Source organism: Rhineura floridana, chromosome 2 (genome assembly GCF_030035675.1).
Source record: "Rhineura floridana isolate rRhiFlo1 chromosome 2, rRhiFlo1.hap2, whole genome shotgun sequence".
Lineage (NCBI taxonomy): Eukaryota > Metazoa > Chordata > Lepidosauria > Squamata > Rhineuridae > Rhineura > Rhineura floridana.
In genome coordinates, this window is record NC_084481.1 from 125,308,559 (window position 1) to 125,324,985 (window position 16,427).

A 16,427-nucleotide genomic window follows, 5' to 3' on the forward strand; every position below is an offset into this window, starting at 1 on the left:
GACATGACAGACTAATCTAGGTGAAAATAACAGAATACTATCTTGCTTGATAGCAGACAAGTAAAGCACATAATTGTGACTTATTTTGGTTTATATTCTAGATAGTAATATTAAAATCTAAGAAAGGGCTTGCATGTTGCAGCAATTATACAATCTACAGAAGTGGCAGAATTAACCTTTAAGGCAAAGAGTTTTGAATGTCATTGGCTTGGAAGATAATAAATGAAAAATTACAAAAGTAAAAGTGATAGGGCCTAAAACACAAATTATGTTAATAAATACTAGAGTTTAATATACAGCAGCCTTTTTCAACCAGTGTGCCTCCAGATGTTGTTGGACCACAACTCCCATCAGCCTCAGCCAGCATTGCCAATGGTCAGGAAAGATGGGAGTTGTGGTCCAACAACATCTGGAGGCACACTGGTTGGGAAAGGCTGATATACAGGGTTGATAAAAATCAATTATTTTTTTTAAAAAAACGCCTTTTTAAAAATTTGAAACTGATTTCAAACTTTTCTTAAAACAATAAGTAAAAAGGAGCCTAGGTCAAAGATATCATCATGAATACTAATTATACAACTTCTATTCTATGAATATGTAAACAGCAGTTTATAGAGATGGGAGATAACCTGATCAGTCCTATTCTGCAGGTGGTGTAGATGACGTGCATGTGCTCTCTCTCTCTAGCTCTCTCACAAGGCCTTGCAAGTGCAAAGTGCAAAGATAGAGAAGGTCACTGAATAGAGAATTTGGGGAGATGGAGTAGATCTGAGCAAGGAAGAGACCACTGAAATGGTAATCCAGCTCTTAACAGCAGTAGCCTCTTCTGTACGTATAGAGAGAATTTTTTCTTCCTTTGGACTAACTCATTCTAAAGTGAGAAATAAATTGGGAACGGAACGATCAGGAAAGCTTATATTTCTTTTCCAGACAATAAACAAGAAAGACAAAGGTGAGGAAGAAGACTGAGTTAACTGTACCACCCAATATTTTCAGTTTGTCACATTGACTTGGTTGAAATTGCCTAAATTTTATGGTTTAAAGAACATTACATTTATCTAAAAACTGAAACAGTTAACCATTCAAAAATCCATGTGAATGTTTTATTAATGTTGTTGTTTGTTGAAGAAGCCTGTTTGGTGGTGATTCTGGTGCATCATGACAAAAATATAATGATTAGAATAATAGAATAGCAGAGTTGGAAGGGGCCCATAAGGCCATCGAATCCAACCCTTGCTCAGTGCAGGAATCCAACTTAAAAGATACCTGACAAGTGGCTGTCTAGCTGCCTCTTGAATGTCCAGTGTTGAAGAGCCCACAACCTCCTCTGTGTGACAATCTTTCAAGTTCATGAAGAGTGCTATCATATCTCCTCTCAGTATTCTCTCCTCATGGCTAAACATGCCCAGTTCTTCCAGTCTCTCTTCACAGGGCTTTGTTTCCAGTCCCCTGATCCTTGTTGTCCTCTTCTGAACCTGTTCCAGTTTGTCTGCATCTTTCTTAAACTGCGGTGTCCAGAACTAGACGTAGTACTAAAGATGGGGCCTAACCAGTGCTAAATAGAGGAGAACTAGTACTTTACAAGAGTTGCAAATTATACTTCTGTTAATGCAGCCTAAAATAGCATTTCTCTTTTTTGCAGCCGCATCATGCTGTTGGCTCATATTCAGCTTGTGATCAACAACAATTTCAAGATCCTTTTTGCATGAAGTATTGCTGAGCCAAGTTCCCCATCTTATAACTGTGCAATTGGTTTGCTTTTCCTAAGTGTAGAACTTTGCACTTATCCCTGTTAAATTTAATTCTGTTGTTTTCAGCCCAATGCTCCAGCCTATCAAGATCACTTTGAATTTTGTTTCTGTCTTCCAGGATATTTCTCTCCCAATTTTGTATCATCTGCAAATTTGCTAAGCGTTCCCTGTTCCTCCTCATCCAAGTCATTAATAAAAATGTTGAAGAGCTCTGGGCCCAGGACCGAGCCCTGCTCCCCTCAGTTTGAGAAGGAACCATTGATAAGCACTCTGAGTACGATTCTGTAGCCAACTGTAGATCCAGCTGATAGATGTTCCATCCAGCCCACATTTAGCTAGCTTGCTCATCAGGATATCATGGAGCATTTTGTCATAAGGTTTGCTGAAGTTGAGATATAGTGTGTTCATAGCATTTCCACAGTCTACCAGGGAGATTGAATGAATGAATGTGTACTGCCTTCAAGTTGATTCTGATTTATGGCAACCCTATGAATAGGGTTTTCATGAGGCTGAGAGGCAGTGACTGGCCCAAGGTCACCCAGTGAGCTTCATGGCTATGTGGGGATTCGAACCCTGGTCTCCCAGGTTGTAGTCCAACAAAAAAAAAAGAGATTTGGCAGGATTTGTTCTTGATAAATCCATGTTGGCTTCTAGTAATCACAGCTTTGTTTTCAGAGTGCTTACAAACTGACCACTTTATAATCTGCTCCAGAATTTTCCCAGTGATGTCAGGCTGACTGGTCTGCAGTCTCCCGGGTCCTCCTTTTTGCGCTTTTTGAAGATAGGGACAACATTAGCCCTCCTCCAATCATCTGAACATCTTAATTGACCATTTGGAGGTGGTGCATCTCCTGAATTACTTCACAAGTTCATTCTTCTTTAGTACTAAAATGACCAAATTATCATCCCATTTTTTGATTAAAACTAATCTTAAAACAATTCAGAATTGTTTAGCATGTACCTACCTTCTAATGAAACCTATATCTCTGAATATGTATTATACTAAACAATAATGTACTTCTACTAAAAATGATTATTAAATAGAACCTCACTAGTGATTTAAACTGTGATTTAAATCATTAAAATTGAGTCCTTCAGAGCAGCAATTTAAATCATGATTTAAATCAACCCTCTTAATATATAGTGAGTTGATGTTTGTGCATTTCCCTAAAGATCTGCTTGCATTTAATTTCAGGTTGACTCCTGTAGCTGTAACAGTTTTAGCAAGTATGATTGTGTTAGAACATTACATCGTCTGTTCTTCATCCATCCAAGGACTGCTCTCCCCATCAGTATTACCCTGTGCTGAAATGGAATCCTCTGGTCATCTTGAAATATAAGTTGCTGCTGTCAAGATTCTGAGTTACTGTCAGCTAAAGCAATTAAGTATGATAGCAATGCTAAAGAGAATGTGAATGGAAGAGAGAAATGTCATGTGGATGGTAGCATTAATCTCTCATACTCATGCAGTCTGTTGATCCATATTGTTGGGAGTTGCTAGCTGTTGGACTCTGCTTCTGCAAAAATGTGAATAATTGAAGGTTGCTCACCAATAGCCTCTTCTTTCCAGAGGTCAGAGAACATTCACTTCCGTGCTAAGCTCATTTGAGTTTAGTTATCTCACATTTTATTAAAATGAAGCCTCTTCATTTATTTATTTATTTATTTATTACATTTATATACCACCCCATAGCCGAAGCTCTCTGGGTGGTTTACAGATATTACAGTTATCCCGATCCAGATATGGCTGTAACTGGTGACATAAAGCTGGTAAAAGACACTCCTAGATCACTTGGGCCTTTAATGATGAAGATGTATCCAGGCATACACCCAAGCTACGTACCTGCTCCTTTAGAGGGAGTGCAACCCCATCCAGAACAGGCAACTGACCTATCTTCCAGACATGAAAACCACCTACCTCCATCTTTCCAGCTTCCAAGGATTCAAATTCAGTTTATTGGCCCTCATCCAGTCCACCATTGCATTAAGACACTGGTCCAGAGCTTGCACATTGTCTCCTGATTCAGATGTTATAGAGGAATAGAGCTGTGTGTCATTGGTGTACTGATGGCACCATGCTCCAAAACTAAGGGGCATCACATGATTGTTGGTGAGTGGGGCCATGGTCCTGGTCCCAGTGTCAGGCTGCCTGGCTGGCATAGCCTCCCATTACTGTATTTGTCTAGAATAGGGTCAGGCAGTATGCCCGGGGGTAGGATCCAGAAGCACAGTCCCCCTCCCTGTAACCATGTGATGCCTCTTTCACACAAGTAACATGTGAATGGGGCTAGAGTGGTATAACATCACTCAGAAGGAGTTGTTAAAGGTGAATTTATGTACAATCATTTTTTAGGCTGAAGAACCGTTACTACTCAGCATTAATGTGATAAGTGGTCTCACAGAAGCCCCTTTCTCTCCACCTCAGCTCATGTTCAGTATGTGGTAAATGATACTCTGTACTTTGGGGCACTTTTGCAGAACCATTTTACAATGTGAAAATTTCAGCTGAAAAAATGCTCTTGATCTGAGCCTGGCTGCTTTCACACGTGGGGCTAATAGCACTAGTTTAACGGATTTAAAAGGTAGTGCTTCATTCCGGATTTCAAAAATCCCTTTCACACTGCAGGACCTCTTGCGATAAGGAACAGTACTTTTTCAGCTGATATAGCAACATTTCGCACAACTGTCTTTCACATGCTGCAATGAACAGAGCCTCGTTTTCAACCCTCTCCCGTTATACACATGCGCACTGCAGGTCAAGTATCTCATCCCGTCGCCATGAAACCACTCTCCCTTTACCTTCTGCCATATAGTTGAAATGCTGCTATCTGCTATTTGTGTGACAGGGCCGGGCGACAGAAGGGTGGGAACGCACTGCATGCTGGGATGGCTGTTGGTAAGGGCGGGAATGCACTGCATGTTGGGATGCCTGTCACGTGAGCAGCAGCAGCTAGCGCAAAAATCCAGCGATCCGTTTTCCCAGCCTTGCTATCGGAATTTTTCTGGTATCATTTATTGCGGAAATTACCACTAAACTTCTACTATATTCCACCAGAATTCCGGAGCTACCCGTTATGTCATGTGAAAGCTCAAATTTTATGTGCAAATTAACAGGAAATAAATCGTCAGAATAACGGAATAAAGTGCAGTGTGAAAGCACCCCCTGTTTCATACCTGGATAGCAGACCACAAGGAAGCCTGAAATGCAAGCTTCTTGGGGAAAGGACAAACTATAATCTTAAAAAATAGTAATGCTTTATAATATGTCAAGAATGACAAATCATTACTACAGAGCGTTGGAGTACACATTCACATGCTTTCATCGGAGCTATACTTCTAGCAAAATACCACTAGAAAAATGTAGTCTGACCAAGTAACCAACGCCCCACTCAGCCCTTAAGATAACAATATTAGTGGTTGGATACATTAAAAATCCTTCACACATTAGTTAAATGCTGGACTTGTCATTCTCTGTTATCTGATTCCAGACCCTCTTGCATAACACAATGTGAGTGTAAGTGCCTCTCTGCACCTGCTACAAATGCAAAATACTTCCCCCCCACTGCACATATGTACCAAGCAATTCCAGAAAATATCCTTACCACCACATAAGGCTGTTTGGCATAGAAAACACATTTAGAGTTTGATTTTTGTTGTTTTGAATTAATTGAAAGGGTATGTAAAGGAAGGGGGCAGTCTCTCTCAAAAACCCATTATAGCTACCTTTGGTTTAAATTTCTTGTTCTGTGTTTAAAGCTTTTGATACCCTCCAAGAAGCTTGCGTAAGTAAAACGATGGCTTGGTGATGGTGTTGTTGCAAAGAACACTTCTGAGGCAACTTTACTTCCTATATCAAAAGCAGAAATCTTGAATATCTTAAAAATGTAGTTATCAGAGGAGAATGTTGAAATGACAACGCATTTATTAACTTAAACTAAAATAGTGATTTGTCAAATCTGGAAATGCCGCATTCTGCCTTTTGTTAATTCCTGGCTAATTAATGTGTGGGATATGGTTTATATGATGAAATTGACTAATCAAATTAGGGTAAGAGAGGGCAGATAGAAATACAATAAATTTATTGAAAAAGGAGTTTCTTTTTATCATATTGGGATGATAGACCTCAAGAACCAATAGACCCATATTCACTATTAGGAGATGTTTAATAATGCACATTTATATGGTGCATTAACTTATTAATAGAGTAATGATATGTATCCATGTGATGTGTGTGTGTGTGTGATATGCACATTTCATTTTTTATCTACATAAATATTTTTGTATGTGTAAATATTTTGTCTTTGTAAAGAGGTTATTTAAATTTTGTATATTCACTGAATTTTGTAGTCATATTTCTGCAGAATATATATAAACAGCAGAAAGCTGTGAGGTAGGCAGGGCGGTGCATAAGGTGACGTGAAAATGAGTGTAATGAAAAAGCAAAACAGTTTCACTAAGTTGGATCTAAACTTAGCCGCCCCCAAATGGAAGGTTTCTTTTTGTCCCCAGAAGGGTTTTAAGTCAGTGGAAAAATCCTGCTGGAGGAAGTGGGAGGCTGTTTTTGCCTCTTTTTTTATCTCCTTCTGCATATACCCCAACAACTGTTTCAGAGGACTCTCCAACCCCCTGGAGCAGATATTTGAAGGGCACAACGGGCTGTGGGGGCTGGGAAAGGCAAAAGTTATATCTTCCTTTTCCACAAGTGGGAGCATCCCCAGAGCAAGAGTGTAGTTAGACTCATTATCTAGGTCTGCATTGTTAAGCTGGAAGATATGTACCACAATCCTATGTATTCTACTCAGAATTAAGTCACATCGAGTTCAATGGGACTTACTCACAGATAAGTGTATATAGGATTGCAGCCTTAGGTACTGCTAAAGTATGTGTGTGGGGAACATTTGGCCCTCCAGATGTTGCTGGACTACAGTTCCCATCATCCCTACCGTTGGCCATGCTTGCTGGGGCTGATGGAATTTGTAGTTCAGCAACATCTGAAGGGCCAAAGGTTCGACAGACCTGATTTACCAGTTAACAGAAATATCTTTACTTGAAATACTTTCTGATTGTTTTTCTAATTTGCATTTGGGTCCCTCGGGTTAATCCTTGTGAAAGTTGCACATGTGGTAGTGTGGTATTATTGGTGGCATTATATTCTTTTTATTCTTAATGAATATGGTGATACTATGCTCGCTCTCCCTCTCTTTCCGTCTCTTTCTAAATTAATTGATACTTCAAAGTAGCGTTTTGAGCAATGTCATTAATGGAATTGGCCTAATTCACACATCTCACCTTTATTCAGCCACAAAGAATATCCAGTTGTCAAGAATAGACTTTTTCCTTTCATTTAAAACTACTTTCCCCATATATTTTCCTTTATGCTGTAATAGAATATAAAGAGGATAAAACTGTACATTTTCCAGATGCATATGTACAGTTTGTATTGACCAAAAAATGTCTGCGTGATTATCTGAAACTTATCCAACTTAACCTTTCTTCATTCTTTGTTGAGAAAGTTAATCAGCATTTAAAATAAAGCCTCTTCAAATGAAGATTGTTAACCAAATATGGTTCTTCTAAAGGAGGGAGGTCCTTTTTCCTGGGCAAAACTGAAGCCACCAACTGAGAAATTCTATTTTGCTAATTTTTATCTATTATAATGCAAATCCTGATTTTAATCCCTTTAACTCATCAATCATGCATGACAGATGAGCCAACCTATTGTCTACATATCTGAAGAATTTCTGTCCAAGTTGGACTTTTCACTATTAATTCTTGGCAGAAGAGCACACTCCTTTTAATTTGCTTGGTGCACTATATAAACCAGCACTTTCTGAAAGTCAAAGACAAACTCAGCATATAAAGTTTGTTTATTTAATTAGTTGGTTGGCACTCTCACCACTGTGAGAAAAATCCAAATGTAGGTGACCTTGATTTTTATTTGATTTTATTTGATTTTTTATTTCATCTTCTTTCATCATGGATAGGTAGCAGATTTGCAGTTTCTTAAGGTTATGTGCTTTTTTTTTTGTTTTGACAAATCTCTAAATAGACATTAATTTTGCATGGGTTTCTCAATGGAACAAGAGGCAGTCAATTTTATATAGCAAAGTATATAAACACAAATTCATCACAATCGACATGGGATTAGATTGAGTTGATGTAAATTTTAAGTATTCTGCTATTGCTGAGGCGAACAGCACTGGGGTGGGGATCTGAATCATTTACTATATAAGCTGAGATGCTTAAGCCATTATTTATTGTATCCTTACTCCTAAGAGTAGCTGTGATTAATTGTAAAATGGATTTACAAAAGCCACAATCCAACACAGAGCAGGGAGCGCTTAAGACTGTTCCAGTCAATGGGTTTATGCGCATCTAACGATGGGTTGGCTCATAGGCACTCAGAACACAGTTTTCAAAACCACAGAATTGTTGTGAATTGCATACCATATTGCGGGACAAAGATATTAAAGGCAATGAAGTGGGATAAGGAGGAGGTTAAAGCCAGGTCCTTGGTAGATTCCTTTGTAAAGAAAAGAAAAGAAAAACAGCAGTTCTCTCTTTATGGTCCTTAGCAAAGTGTTTGAAAACTAAAGGACATGAAATGTATTATTTTATTCTCATTATTGGGCACCTTTGGCCATATTGCATGTAGGAACAAATGGAAGTAGTTTGGTCAGATCACAGATTCTAGTGAAATTAACATAAATTTTGTCATAGGCACACAGCAAATGGCACTTGGAATAAATTCTCCTGGAATAATATATAAAGGTATGAGTTTCTGTATTTGCCATGATTACACTGGCCTACCATTTACTTACATTTGTAACGTTTTAGCTTATGAAAGCTTTCATAATATTATGATGCTAAGCAATTTTTTTTAAAAAATCACTGTTGGGTAAGTAGTTCCAGAAATAAATTTGTATTCTTCCATCTCAACTGGGGAGATCCAATAGAAGTGCAAATATGACAGAAAAAAGCAAAACAATATGGTGGAAGAATATTGCTGGCTTACCCGTGAAGGATCAACACCCAATATATTTTTTCCAGGGATGGTAAACCTCTTGTAGCTGCTAAATTGGATTTGCAGCTGAATGAAGTATCAGCTGCTGCTGGACAAGCCTATAAAAGCATGATGGCTGGCCTTTTGTAGGCAGGGCTTAGAGGACGATTGATATGTTTTAGCACTGTTAGGATTATTGTGATTAAGAGGAAACCACTCTGAATGATGGGGAAAAGGGTGTAAAAATACACAGCCCACAGCTGGTAAGCAGCATGTGTTTGCTATGAGGGGAGGTCATGACTAGTTGATCCTGCTGGTTGTAGTGTTGATTGACAGATGAGAAAACTTGATATTATGAAGCAGGGGATTTCCTTAAAATAATGTTCTGGTGGAAGACTGGTGAAACAATTTTTTCAGCATATAGTCAATGTAATTAGAAGGGCTTTAGGGTGTCTATCTTGCAGTTAAAATTATAGCTTCATGATTTTTAAAAATGCAGTAAGGCAAACATAAGTAAAATCAAATGAGAAATATGCCCAGCCCTTTAAAGACTTACTTCAGTGATGTAATTATAACCCACACACCCCTTGGATGTGTGGTTTTTTATAGAGAACCAACTTTTTAAGACAGTGTATAGAAAAAAAATTAGACATGTGGAAATTAAATTTGCTGAACTTAGAAAACCGTTAGGCAACTGGCAATGAGGAAATATTTTTGTATATGTGCTTATGCAGGAGAGAACCCTTCAAAAGCTGCTTTTTTTCTTTATTAAACCACCTGTCTCAGAAGCAGGAGAGTTGTTTTGTATCTGCTTGTGCTCTCTATCTTTCCTTCATTTGGAATTGCAGCTCATTCAGTTAGCTGTTTTATATATATATATATATATATATATATATATATATATATACACCATTTGAATCCTTGCAAATGTGCATTTAAATAGTTGAATCTCTAGCTCCTGCCCCCCTTTTTTTAAAAAAAGTGGGGCTGTACCTCTTTCAAAATTTGAGTTTAGCATACCACACAGGAAAGAACACAAGCTTGCCAAGTCCTGCTGAGCGTTTTTTCAAGCCTATGAAAAGAATGAATTATTCAGCAGTAAGCATGCTTATAGCTGGCCATTTGGGAGCTTTGATGTGCAAATCAGGCGGTTGCATGAATGCCCTTATTGTCATGTTATGTGTACACAGTGTGTGAATTATTGAAAATAGTGAGGCCTGAGCCTCATCTGGTAGAGATTACAGTGCAGGCATGCTGGGTGAAGGTCTGTAATTGAAAATCCCCAGATGCTGTTTATTTGGCCTATGTCACATGACCTTCTGCAGTAAGCTTGTCTGAACAAAACGCTGCCTGCTTAGGAAAGCATTGCCCAATCTCCCACCCCACCCCTTTTCTGTAAGCCTTCTCAAAACTGACTAAGAGGAACACTCTCAAAACTCACTACAGGGATGACTTAACACCTGCCCATAATATTTTTAAAGATGCTTTAAAAAGATGTTTCTCATGGCTTTAAAATAGCAGGTGTCTTCAATTTGTTTAATCAGTTGTTGACTTTTATCATAGAGAGGTTTCTTGTTAACTAATTTGGATTTAAAATTTCTCTGCCATAGCCACAAATGCTGCAGGAGGTTTTCCCCCCACCCCCTATTGATCCAGGCACGCACAATTTTATATACTTCATTCCTACATGATGTAAGAGGCTGAGATCTTTAAAGGCCTGAGAGCATTCAGACATTATTAACACATTACTAAACTGGCTTAAAATGTCCTTTGGAATGCTGCTAATGAGGAACGTTCCTCAGACACCACCAATCGAAATGCCACTGTATTAAAAGTTATATCTAGGATTTATAACAAAAATCATACATGTTCTATTCTTGTGGTTGAGGGGCAAAATAAGACACAGACACATCAGCTTGAGTTGAACAAAGGCCACTTTATTAAAAAATATTAAAAAACCCCTTTTTAAAGTGACTTGCAGAGGAAAAACCTAGGTGCAGGAACTGTCTATAAGCAAGCATCTTGCCATACAGCTCTCGGGCGACCAGCCCCTACTGGGGCAAGGGCAAGCCCATCTGCTTACCCCTTACCCCGGCCACACCCTATAGGTGAGTAGGGGGGCCTTCCCACGTCACCACCCCCTGGGTCTATGAAACTCCAAGTTGGCCCCAGAAGCAGCCCATATCCTGCCCTCAAGCCGTAAAGCCCAGACAGACAGGCCTCTGGAACTGCCAAACACCTCCAAAGGTGCCTAAGAGGGCCACCTAGCTGTCCTTACCTATTTCCCTTCCCGCACCCGTGCCATAGCATTAACATTCTGACCATATCAAATTAGCCAAATCAGCCCAAGCCACCTATTAATCACAATGCCCCCTAAACCGATTCCCTCCCACTCTCACAGTGTGGAGCAGGCAAAAAACCTGCCCACCAACTAGGGTGGGCAGGATAAAAAATCCTACTCAGCCCCAAAGCGACCCCTGAACACACCATAAAAGAGGGAGGGTGGGGTGGGCATCGTGCTCCAAGGAGGAGGATAGGAGGGGCGGCCTGGACTTAAATAAGCCCCAGAGCTCCACCCCTCCATGCCGCACGTCGCGAGCACATAACCGCTGTGGCGCATGACATTGCCCATTCAAAAGATGGCAGCGGCGGCATCACCCCTATCCGCAACTATGCCCCGCTTGTCCAGGCTGCACAGGCAAGCGGGGTGGTATACCTGAGTAAATTTAGTGCATATATTAGAATTGGTACAGAACATCTTTCCAAAGGAAATGGTTCAAACATTTATAAGCAGAGATAAGGGAATATTTTATTAGCATAAAATTCAGAATGAAAATTAGTACATTCATCTGTAGCAGAATTCAGCAATTCTGAGTTTAAAAGTTCAAAGTTGAGTTTGATTCCCTCATGTACCTTGAAGAATTCTTAGAGCAAGTGAGGCTTATCAAACACTGTGCTTGACTATTATTTTTATATTAAAATATAGTTATGCTTATTTGCACTAATTTTTTTATTATATTACTTTTAACTTTATTAGATTTTTACTTCCTTTTGACCAGAACCCTCAAAATTCTTATATATAACAACCCTAACTCTGTAAAAATTAAAACCATGACAAAAATGGATCTATGAGGAAATATATTGAGGAGGTAGGGTGAAAGAAAGAGGAGAACAGATTGAAGAAGAGAATTTTAAAATGCTAAAATAAGATAAATAAAATAAAACAAACAACAAAAATATTTTTTCTGACTCCTTACTACAAAATCCCCACCCCCAATATTGCTGAATTAAAGCCAAGGAGGGTAACCAAGAGTTGACTTTGTGTGGAAAGACTTTCAGTTTAGTTTTGGGACTGTAATCAATTTCCTGGGCTCAAAATTCTTTAATTATACATGTGTGTGTGTTGTACCTGGTTTTTGACACCTCTGGCTCTGTTTATGTACGGAGCACATTAGATGGGCCCAGCAGGGTATAGTGGCAGGGATGGGCCGTGTAGCATGATCCCACGTTCTCCTCCATGCATTGACTCTGTGGCGAAAGTATGGAAAGGGCTTTGAAGCCTACTGCAAAGGGAGTTTGAAAGTAGCTTTGGTATAAAAGGAAGAGGCAGTACTATCTATTGCTAAACTTACTTTTTACTATGTTATTCTCAGTCATGAACAATGGGGTAGTTTGAACACTAGGTATGAGTGACAGGGTGATTGAGAGTGGATCTGAGGATTGGCTCTCTCCTGCTCCCCTGCAAGGGAAAAGTAAATTAATGAATGAACTGGGGAAGTTCCATATTTATTTATTTGAATGTCCCCAATTCTGTGGTGAAGTGAAGAGGCCTGAGATCATCTGCCAGTGTCCTTCTGGGTACAATCCTACACAAGTGTGACACTCTGCTTTACTTGTCTTGAGACATGTATAATACCTGTTACACGTTTTGACTCTGGAGGGATGGAGAAAGTCAGAAGGATGAGTTGCTTTCCCCACTTATTTCCTGTTGGCTCATTGTTGCAGTTTGTAGCAATTAAAAGAATTATAGTTTAAAATCCCAAAAGTATTGCAGTTTGCTATAATCAGATTGAGAGCCAGTGTGGTGTAGTGGTTAAGGTGTTGGACTACGACCTGGGAGACCAGGGATTGAATCCCCACATAGCCATGAAGCTCACTGGGTGACCTTGGGCCAGAATGCCTCTCAGCCTCATGAAAACCCTATTCATAGGGTCGCCATAAGTCGGAATCGACTTGAAGGCAGTACACTAAACTACACACTATAATCAGATTATCATGACGTCGTGGAATTTTTGCTGAAGTTTGGAAGTGTAGTAGGATTCTCTCATGGCTCATTCTCTAATCTACTGTGCAGAATCTTTAAGATAATTTTTTCAGTCTCATTCCACATGCCAGCTTGCCTGTGCTATATAATTTGAAATACAAATTTTGGACAAAGGTCTAAAAATATACCGGATGCATGGTTTTTAATTCACATAATATTTATTGCTGATCTGTATTTTTAAATATTGCAGTTTAACATTTACATATTCATGCTGAATTCCTACTTTTTACCTTCATTGTAAATCCATGTTTGTTTCAGGTAGGAATGAACTGATAGCCAGATACATCAAACTTAGAACGGGAAAGACACGGACCAGGAAACAGGTAAGACAATCCTACAGGATAAAACTCTGCATGTCAAGGAATGATAGGGTGTAGTGGTCTTGGCTGCAATGGCTGCCTCTGCTTCAGCTCTGGTAGATAACTGTGTTGCGTTTTCAATGCCTTGAGTTTGCTTTCAAAAATACTGCTGTTTGTCGCATTCATCACTTCAGTGACAATTTCTTAAGCACACTGTACACTTGAAGTCATGAGCATCTGTCTTTAAAAAGTATCTTGGAAACATTAATCAATTAATTTCAGAATAAATAAATTACTGAATTGCTATGATGAACCATGACAGACATGGTTGTGTTTTCTTAAGCTCCTGCTGTGCTCCCATTTATCTGACCTCCAAAGTGTCAATTCTTGTAAAAACCTCTTTTAGACTGCCACAATGTAGTCCTTCCCTTTCGTTCAAATGCATTATTAAATTGCTCTTATGAGAAGAATCCTAATAATATCTGGGGAGCAAAAGTTGGTAACGTGGACCCAGCAATAGGTAGGTAATGATTGAGAAACTTCAATGGACAGTATTATTTTTTTCCCCCAAAGTCAGTTGAATTTATTTCATTGAATAAAAGGAATAGAATGCTGTATAACAAAAAAAAGGGGATGGGGAGCAAAATGCATGTTTGCAATTTACACTGCCTGGTGCCAGGTTGTAGGCCATGCAAGGTTCAAACAACACAGTTTCCCAAAGTCCTTTGTTCAAGCCTTTTCTGATAGGGACAGCCTCATGTTGTCTCAGGACAAAAGAGCAAGAAGAAGCAGAAAATTTACCCCATGAAACACAACTTACAGCTGGAATTTCTCTAGACAAAGAAGAATGTCCCCAGGATCTGTTAAGAGATGCTTAATTGTGTCTCCTGTCTCTTCACTGGTATTGAAAGTGTATCCAAGGTGGATTGGCAGAAAGGGCTTTTTTAATTGATGAGGCAAAGACATTAAAACTAGCTAATAATAGAGGAATACGCTAATGAAGTTTTCAGATTTCATGGAAGATAGGGAGAAGGAGGTTTCATCTTGTTAATGTGAACAGGAAATACACATATCTGACTACTTTTATGAGATGGAATTCTTTTTGTCTTTTTTAAAAAAGCTGATCTACTTTCTTCAGCTATTTACACTGCTGTGCAATCTCTTCAGGCCTTTAAAATTATTAGAGTTACAGTTCCTTTCTCATGTCTTCATGAGACAGGAAAGTTATACAAAGTACATTAATGTACTAAAAACACTATATGAAAAAGCTTGATATGCATTACAACTTCTGAGAGATGCAGATACTTTGAAGGACTGTTTGTGTTTCACCTTGAGCTAGTGGCATTATGTTTGTTTGTTTGTTTAATTTATTTAATTTATATCCCACCCTTCCTCCCAGTAGGAACCCAGGGGGGCAAACAAAAGCACTAAAAGCACTTTAAACGGTCATAAAAACTGACTTTAAAATATGTCAAAAAAATCTTTAAAAGCATATTAAAACAAACATCTTTAAAAACATCTCTTTTTAAAAAGCTTAAAAAATATCCAACACAGACTGGGAGAAGGTATCTACTTAAAAGGCTTGTTGAAAGAGGAAGGTCTTCAGTAGGCACTGAAAAGATAACACAGATGGTGCCTCTCTAATATTTAAGGATGTGTGTAATATTTGTGTAATATCTGGTGTAGTTTTTACCAGAGATTAAAGGACTTCTTGTTAATTTACATGTGTAAGACTACAGCCCTTGGCCATTGCAAGGGAGACTGTGCAGGTCCTTTGTGATTTTCAAATCTGTTTTGTTTTCAAGTAGATATCATCCTTGCCTTGTGATTTTTATTATGTCACTCAGCTTTGTTTTTATCAAATAAAAAAAACCATGCAAGATTTGCTTAAAACATTCTTTTAAAAACAGAGATAAATATCTGAGATTTGTAAATAAATTTTGTTTACTGAAGGTATACAGATATTTTCAATCCTGTTTGTGCTATGATTAGTTGACCCACTTTTTAAATAGGAAATTGAATATTTTGTACTCATGGTTCCTGCAATTTGGAGCTTTTGACAATCTCATGTGTTCAGAATAATAATAAAAATGTTGGTGACTGAAAAGAGTGCTGTGCAAGAATTTTCAACCATGTTCAGAGAGGTCATTTATTTGGATTTTAGCAATGTTGCTACACAGGTCAGATATTTCAGATTTTCAGACTGCAAGGTAGACATTCTTGTTGGGACTGGTTGGTATAGGAATGTAGGAGAGAGATTTCTTTAGATAGCTTCCTTGAATCTTCTTTTCTACAGTAATTCTAATACAGATATACATGTACACAAGCTCTTCTTACAGTGGTTGCTATGTGGCTGTGCTAATCTGGGTCAGAACCACAGTTAGTGGTGGAGGTGGAAGCATTTCCACAGTGGGCCTAGAACCCTGCTGCCTTCTTGAAGGTTCTAAGCCTTCTCCAAAAAAAAAATAAAAAATAATAATGGAGGACTCTTGTTCTGGGAGCTGGATGATGTATTTGCCCACCAACCTGTCTCATGAGCCCAATGGCTCTCCAAGATAATGAGGGGGTTAGAGGTTTTACTTTTACCTTCCTGCATCACAGACCTTCTGTCATGGAATGCGAGAGGATAATGCATTCCATGACAAAAGGACTAGGATGCAACAGGAGCCAAAACTTCTGCTTCCCATTGTATCAGAGGGCCACTGAACATGTGCAAAGGGGCATATATATGTAAAACAACAACACCACAATCTTTTATGCCTGCCCGGAGTGAATTATGGAAGCCATTCCAGCTTCAACAATCCAGTCTAGAATTGTGGTGGAATGGAATTTTATTCAACTTTCTGCAGCATGTTTTCTGCCATTTGGCTCTGCTCAAACCCTACACTCTTATTTTTAAAAGATGATATTTTCCCTTTGCATTTTAAACTCCATCTTCCTCATTTATAATTGTCATGTATGTAATATTAGTGTGTGTAAAGGGAAGGGATAAAATTCCTACACAGGCATGCTGTGCCTGTTTTGTGTCATGGTGAATAACAATGCCAGTT

At 38.7% G+C, this 16,427-nt stretch overlaps 1 protein-coding gene across 13 annotated transcripts in view; it reads left to right on the forward strand.

Moving 5' to 3' along the window:
• Window positions 1-16,427, forward strand: part of TEAD1 (TEA domain transcription factor 1) — a 281,699-nt gene that overhangs the window by 192,867 nt on the left and 72,405 nt on the right. For all 13 annotated transcript variants that reach the window (XM_061610453.1, XM_061610450.1, XM_061610451.1 and 10 more), the window contains one exon: window positions 13,337-13,401. In XM_061610453.1, the coding sequence (XP_061466437.1) occupies window positions 13,337-13,401 (65 nt within the window). The remainder of the gene's footprint in view (window positions 1-13,336; window positions 13,402-16,427) is intronic.